This window comes from Lontra canadensis, unplaced genomic scaffold (genome assembly GCF_010015895.1).
Source record: "Lontra canadensis isolate GAN:19392208 unplaced genomic scaffold, GSC_riverotter_1.0 scaffold11, whole genome shotgun sequence".
NCBI classification, from domain to species: domain Eukaryota; kingdom Metazoa; phylum Chordata; class Mammalia; order Carnivora; family Mustelidae; genus Lontra; species Lontra canadensis.
This window is the reverse complement of record NW_022631005.1, coordinates 3459398-3467030: the sequence shown is the minus strand read 5'-3', so window position 1 is coordinate 3467030 and position 7633 is coordinate 3459398. Positions and strand designations below refer to the sequence as shown.

General features: G+C 41.9%; 1 protein-coding gene across 13 annotated transcripts in view; it reads right to left on the bottom strand.

The window, feature by feature from the left end:
• Positions 1-2367: 2367 nt before the first annotated feature.
• The window catches only part of OSBPL6 (oxysterol binding protein like 6), a 206490-nt gene continuing 201224 nt past the window's right edge, over positions 2368-7633 (bottom strand). For all 13 annotated transcript variants that reach the window (XM_032855984.1, XM_032855983.1, XM_032855987.1 and 10 more), the window contains 3 exons: positions 6960-7086; positions 5350-5472; positions 2368-3865 (listed from right to left, as the gene is read on the bottom strand). In XM_032855984.1, the coding sequence (XP_032711875.1) occupies positions 3757-3865; positions 5350-5472; positions 6960-7086 (359 nt within the window). In that variant the 3' untranslated portion in view covers positions 2368-3756. The remainder of the gene's footprint in view (positions 3866-5349; positions 5473-6959; positions 7087-7633) is intronic.

Here is a 7633-nt window from a genome sequence, read left to right as displayed (position 1 = left end):
CCAAAAGACCATTTCTAGAACACAAGATAGGTTCATAATTGTTTAATTAGATACATTATATATATCCTGAACATAATGGCTCCCATAGAAAGAAACTAGTATTTTGTACACAAACTTTATTTACTGTGCCACATTCATAATATAATGACTTGAGCCAAGTGCAAACATTGATTACACCCCCTGGCGTGTGAGGAGCTCTGCTCCCCCAAACACTTCATTATCCAGGATGATAGGGAACAAGATTAGACAAGATGGAGAATTAATTTTTGTAATAACAAAATCATACATTAGATTATGACTATAAAGTCTTCTCCAGCCACAGCCGTAACCAGAACTAAGCAAACCACTGATCAGGTTCCTCTTTAACCCCTGCCTTCCAAGTGCTCCTCCAGGCAGGGGCTAACACTATTGGTTAGTGGGATTGCTGAAAGGCACGGGGACCAGAACAATGAAGAGGAGCAAAAGGTTTGGAAAATCAACAACCTGGCATCCTCTGTATGGACGACCCCTTGGTTTCTCTTCCTTGGTAAATACATTTGGTAGTTTTTATGTCACATATAATTGATAGGCAATATTAAAAGGTATCTTAAATGAGGTTTATTTTTACAACTGCCTGGAAATTATGGGATACTTGTAAGTAACCCATGAAAAATAATGACTTAATTAAAAAAAATAACGGCAAAATCTGAGAGTACATTTGCACCCTGGGTGGCAGCATATGGAAGCAAAATGATTGGTTTCTGGTCGGCCTCTATGAATGCTGGTGTGTGCCATCGATCTGCTCAGTCTAGCCATATCCACAGGGCCATCATCACTTATTACTGCTTTCCTTAATGACCAGCTCAGAAAGATGAAGGAGCTGATGAATAAATCATGGGGGAGGTATAAAGATATATTAAGTCTTGCTCTAGTTTAGATTGTTCTGGGGAAAAACAAATAAGAAATGTACCCTTGAAACAAAGAGGCTTATATAAAATTCTAAGAAATAAGTCAGGTTTTATCAGGAATGATCTAACATTTATTCTGTTTGCTGTTTAAACTAGTCTCAAAAGCCCCCAAATTATGTGGATGAAAATCCCAAACAGAGAAAGTCTGACAATTCTAAAACCGTGATATCAATCAAAGTTAAAAAAAAGGGGGGGGGATAGAGCAGGGAGTGGGTGGGAGGGATGAGACCATTACATGGGCATGAATACTAATAGGGAGAATTGTGAATCAGGTATTATAGGAATATTATCTAAAACTTAATTGATCACTTGAATTGGGAGTCTAATCAGGATGTCTGGATCTCAAAATAGATTCTAAATCTGGAATATTATAAAATGTGGTGCTTTTCATTAACGTGACATTTTTCCCATTCTTATCTTGAAATCCTAATCAGAGTTTCAGGTTAGCTTTGAGCAACATTTGCCTACTTGATTTGTCGCTTGAACTTGTCTAATGAAGGTCATTTCTAGTCGTTACTCTTTTTCTCAATTTCAGCCTGAATACCAGGTATGGTAGTTGCTTCCCTGATGGGCCCTGGGTCCTCTTCCAGCTGTCTGATACACCCACAGTCACCTAATGCCTCACCTTCCTACTTCTCTACTCACAGTACCTTTGCTTTGCAGAATTCTCTTCTTATTTTTAGGCTAGATATTTTGAGACTGTTGAGGGAAGTGCTAGTAAGTACAGACCAGAACCCCTTTACATAGTATTTAAAGCTTTACCAACTGCGGGAGAACAGACTTCTACGGGGAAGAATTAGAATTTAGAACTAGACTTAAAATTTAGAATTAGAATTTAATTAAATTCTAATTAAAATTAAAGGCATGTATCTCAGGATGCAGATAAAAAGACGTCACGATGAATGCACAGAAAAAAATCAGTAACAAGGGAATAATTTTACTACCTCGGGGCAAGCCACCTATAGATTTAATATGGGAATTAAAGGCATTGAGAATTCTAGGGAAGGTGTTGCTCCAGTGGAATGCTTAGATCTGGCGATGGATTAGGGCCTTTACTATTGAAAAGGAAATTTCACTTTAAACCCTACGGTACACATAATGTAGGGACTCCATACAAGGTGGGGAGGGCGGATGGGCGGCGGGATGAGCTTCAGAACTAAAACACTGCTCCACCTAGTGGAGACTCCGGAGTTTTCCCTTCTGCTCTCAGCAGTGGTTAGGGTTTGAGAGTGGGTTAGTCATTCATTAGGAATGCTTTGCTGAGGAGAAAGAACACTAAAATCAACACCTCATAACCAAATGTAAAATGTCAATAACCTTGTTATCAGAGTTTAAAATAGCACTTAAAACCTGATGGTAAGATTCCAAGAATAAAGCATATGTAATTTTATAATTCTCTAGGAAAAACTCAGAAGTTTTGTTTTTTTTTTTAAACATACAGGCATTTATATAGTCATCTACGTGCAGAAACTCAGGAACACTGATGCAAGTTTCTTACAAAAGCCTCTGTATATTGGAAGAAAAAACAAATCCTGAAGTATGCAAAGCATATTTCTGCCCTTCCCCCCACCCCCCCCACCGCCCCGGCTTTTGTTGGGATGGATAAATTCCTTAGCTTATTTTATTATCTCTGCCAGTAGCAAGGCAAATGCCTAATAGGTCGTTACGTATCATACAGAATCACTTGATGGGAATATAAAATATGGTTTTGCATAGAACTCATTTAAACAATGCAAATAAGCTACCAGTATGCCCGCTTCTGCTCCCAATGGGTTTCCGTGAGTGCCCACGGCTTGGGCCCAGGACGAGATGCAGGTTACGTTGTGTTCCGCTCAAAAATAGCTCTGTTTGCAGTGACTCCTAAGCCCACGCAGAAATCCCACAGGCTTTCTGTTACTTCCTTCTATGGTTTTAACACTGATGCCAAGTGTTCAAATCAAATACAGATATTGCCAAAGAATAGGGCACACTGTGAGATTAGGTGGAAGAGGGTTTATTATCTGGTCGCAGGACAGGAACTTGACGAGCAATGTGAAAACAGAGATCTAGTGAGCACACCTTTTCCTTCTTGCCCTTCAGACAGATGATACAGGAACTAACATATCAAATAAAAGCATGTGTAGTTTACTTTTTGAAAATCCACTTACGTTAGTCTCTTACTTGTTCTGATCCCAGAAAGTGAATCACGCCATGATTCCAAAGAGCCGTCCCTCACATTAACCTATGAGCACACATTTAAAAAATGATTTATTGTACATCTTTGCATTTCTTAAGGCATGAACAATGGCGTACAGATGGAACGGGGTCTGAGGAGTATCACATCGTTTTTGACAAGGTCAGCACAAGTACACCACATCCAACAGACACACTCGAAGTCTGAGCTGAACGACTGCCGTGGCCCTGGAGCTTCTATGATGCGGGTATGGTGCTTCCACACAAAGCCCGAACGCGTGGTTTACATGTCATGTTGCTTTAAGCTCTCTGGATCAGCTTTAAGCACCAGTTACAGTCTGTTTTCTTTACAAACACTTCAGACTTTGGATTTTGTATTCTGCTCCTTTTATGCGGCTTCTCAAGGAGGGCATGGATGTTTTTTAAGGGATATGGTTGCAGCAAAACAGAAAGGATCCGAAAGTGGTTAGGGGCCTCGTCTAATGCACTTCTGAAAGTCCATTATAAAGATGAATAGAAAAGCAAACGGTCGGTTTTCAGTCGACCCAGAAACCACGCGGAGCTCTAGGAAACATAATTGTGCATAGTTATTTATTCATTCAGAGCGTGATATGTTGGCTAGCTCTACATTCCCCGTTTACCAAAGAACAGGGCTGTCTACTTTGCTAAACCCAGGGTCCTTCCGCAGCTCCCAGTAGGTATCATTAGAAACCCAGGCTTCTCTTTGATTGGCATCAATAACTTTTCTGTGGAAATATAAAAATCAACATTAGACACAAATCACATCAAGGTGGCCTGGTCATTGGACCCTCTCCCATAGATAGGATGTGTATGGAAAAGGGGTACTCCATAATCCAGTTAGTGTCCTATCTGCTTATTGATGACTTGACTATTTTTTTTTTAAGATTTTATTTATTTATTTGTCAGAGAGAGAGAGAGAGAGAGAGAGACAGCAAGCATATGAGCAGGGGGAGTGGCAGGCAGAGGAAGAGAGAGAAGCAGGCTCCCTGCTGAGCAGGGAGCCAGACATTGGGCTCAATCCCAGCACCCTGGGATCATGACCTGAGACAAAGAAAACACTTAACTGACTGAGCCACACAGGTGTCCCTGTCTTGACTATTTTTGACCAAAAAGAAACTCCATTTTGTTTGTGTTATTTGTTTGAAATAGGATGGGGTCATGGGGAGAGGGACAAAGGGCACAAATAAATCACTTCTAGGCAAGGCTAGAAAGTGAACTGCCCCCCACCCCCAAAATCAGGTACATAATGCCTACGTAGCACAGTCATTGACTCTTGATTTCAGCTCAGGTCATGATCTCAGGTTGTGAGATCGAATCCCACATTGGGCTCCAAGCTCAGTGCAGAGGCTGCTCTGGATTCTCTTTCTCTCTCCCTCTGCTCCTCCCCCGATACGCTCTCCCTCTCTCAAATAAATCTCCAAAAAAAAAAAAAAAAAAGTTAAGTAAATAAATAAAAAAGAAAGAAAGAAAAAGCACGAGCAAGTTCTATACTAAGAGTTTCAGCTTCGCTTGCGGGGAAGAGTACGCAACCACAGTAGTCTGTGAGCCCCCGCATGGTCCACAATCAGAGTGCACTTTCAACATCAAAAGGGCAAGGCTGCATTCCTCCCCAAGACAGTCATGAGAGGGCAATTCTAAAGGATAGGAGGTTATTCTGGGCTGATATACCCTGGCTCCAGAGGGGTAACAGATGGATCTGGAAAACACAGCTTCATCTGTGTGATTTATATATAATCCTTCAAATAATCCTGTAATAATCACCCATGACGGTACCACAGAAGGAACAAATCTGAATGACACAAGCCCCGTACAACAGAAATAAAATCAAACACTAATGAAGCCAGGATGACCTTGTGGGCAGTGGGTGTCCCACTGTGGCCTTGAGCTGAGGGGTGGAAACAAGTTTCCACCATTCTCAATGCTGTAGCTGAAGTAGAGAGAGCATTGTGGGCAAGGCCCTCACCCTTCCTGCTGTTCATGAAAAGAAAAGAGCCATGGAAAAGAACCGACTTGTGTTTACAGACTGTTCACAAGTGCAAGATCTAGTCCAATACCTCCACTACCAAAACCAAAGTTACCCTAATCAGTTTAATTTTAAGCTGCTTGCACACTAAACTATCCCTCATTTTCTCTTTTCACCTGGGGTTTCTCATGGCTGGTGGCCATCATTTGCAAAACATGAACTTGTTATGGGCATGAACTGACTTACTTAAAAAATTTTGGTATGTGTTCAAGGTTGTTTTCTTCCATGTAGCGCCTTCGAGATCTCTGGAGTTCCTCCACTCTTTGCTTCTCTGCTGCTGCAGCTTCTAAATTTCCTTCTTCCAAAAACCTAAGCAGAACACAGTTATCCCTCTAATAGGACATCCTCTCCACTGAGAAAAAAAATAATCTCGTCTTGTATAAAATTACCTTCTAGTTGCTGAGACTATAACATGGTGAAGGGTCATACTCTGATAATGTCGCCTTGCCCCTGCCCCAGGCCACGCTACCTCTGTCTGCCTGCCCACCAGTCACACACTTGCCGTGTACATCAACTGAAATATTGTGTACAGCAGTGCAAACATAGGGGTGGAAGGGGACTAGTTTGGCCTTGGAGACTCTCCTGTGCTCTCTTGGGTTCTCTAACTTGAGATTTTCAGGATAATGGGAGAGCCCAGGCTCCAGACAATATGAAGTACAGGGTTGGGCTCCTTTTTCATATTATTTGAAAAACACTTGGTCAAGGCCAGAGGAGGGAGGATGGTAGTTAGCTGTTCTCCACCTACTTTTAGAAGAGCCTGAGAGGGAAGGAGTTTCCCTGTTTTACTTTTTGTCACCCATTTTACTGGAGAGAGTAAAACGGGTGACAAAAAGAGAATCTAACAGTGGGGGAAATTACAAAAGCCCACGAGAAGGAAATGAATTGTAAATGAAATTCGGGAAGAGCATACTGGAATGGAATCGAGAAAGAAAAGGCAGACCCAGTGGTGTTTTGTAAAACTTATATCTAAATTTCCAAAATGAGAGCAAAGAACAGGGATTCAATGTGATGCCTACAGGAAGTTTGTTGATATGCTGGAATATCAGACAATGAGACCTCCCGTTCCAGGGGCAGGGGAGTGGGGGTTCAGGCACGGTGTAAGAGGACTGAGGAGTAAGACATTCAACACTGGAGCATTTTGGCAGAAAACACATACAGCCACAGATATACTGGCAACAGAAAATTATCTTGGGGGGAAGTTGTGTGACATACAGAATTTCTGGAAAAGGTATAATTAACTCTGTGGGAATGGACAACATGCACATAGAACTATTTAATAAAAACTAAGAATCAGAAGGTATTAAAGGGACTGCATTTTGAGTACATCTTACATCCCATGGGATCAAAAGCACGCCGGACAAACTCCAGACTTTGACTCGGAGCACTTTTAGATGCTCCCGTAACCCATCATCTTCTTCTTTATCAGGTTAAAAGATAGTCCACGTGACAGAGTAGTAGAAGTACAGAGGGGAAAACCCTGGGGGAGGTTTTAGTGGAGCAAGTTCATGAATTTGCACACTGCTGGTGAGTCTGGGGCGGGGTGGCAGGAACCTTTCGTTAAGAACTGTGTCATCTTCTGTGGGAAACTTTGTTGAGCTGTGTCGGTCACGATCACCCACGATTACCGTCTTAGCTAGGGTGGAAGGCTTAGATAGTGTGGAGTGACTAAGGGAATGAGGGAATTCATGAGTGATTCCATGAATACATAAATGAGGGTGGCGAAAATAAGCTTCGATGGCATCTAGAGTGCCACACCGTGATTTAGTGTCCGTTTCAAACATGGTTGTCCTACTCACCTCTGATCTGGCCGGAACCGGGCGTCTGTCGGTGGAAGGAGATCTTTCAGGACAGGATCTAGCTCATTGAGCTCGATAGCAAATCTCGTGAAGCCATAGTAGAGCTCATAGTTGGTTGGCATGGAACCTGAAATGCCAATAAACCACCGTGAGTGGCAGAGAGGTTTAAGGAAGCCTGCAGAAGCTGACTTAACCCAGGCGCTTAGTTAATATCCACACGAATAACTAAATTTGTAGTTCTAAAAATCAGATTAAGATTTTCCTTAAGCAAATTAAATTGGCTGTGTTTTCCTAGATAGGAAACTTGGAGTTAGTTATCAGAACTGGTAGATTCATATATTTAATAAAATCCAGCATTTATTTTTAAATTTTTAAAAGATTTTATTTGAGAGAGAGAGAGAGAGAAAGAAAGAATAAGTGAGAGAGAGAGAGAGAGAGCACGAGAAGGGGGATGGTCAAAGGGAGAAGCAGACTCCCTGCCAGGCAGGGAGCCCGATGTGGGACTCGATCCCATGACTCCAAGATTATGACTCGAGCCGAAGGCTGTCACCCAACCAACTGAGCCACCCAGGTACCCCTAAAATCCAGCCTTTAAAATAAAACTTTGTACATAGAGTACTCTTTACTGGGTAAACAATGCCATCATTTTCTCTCAAATGTTCAGCTGGGTAACT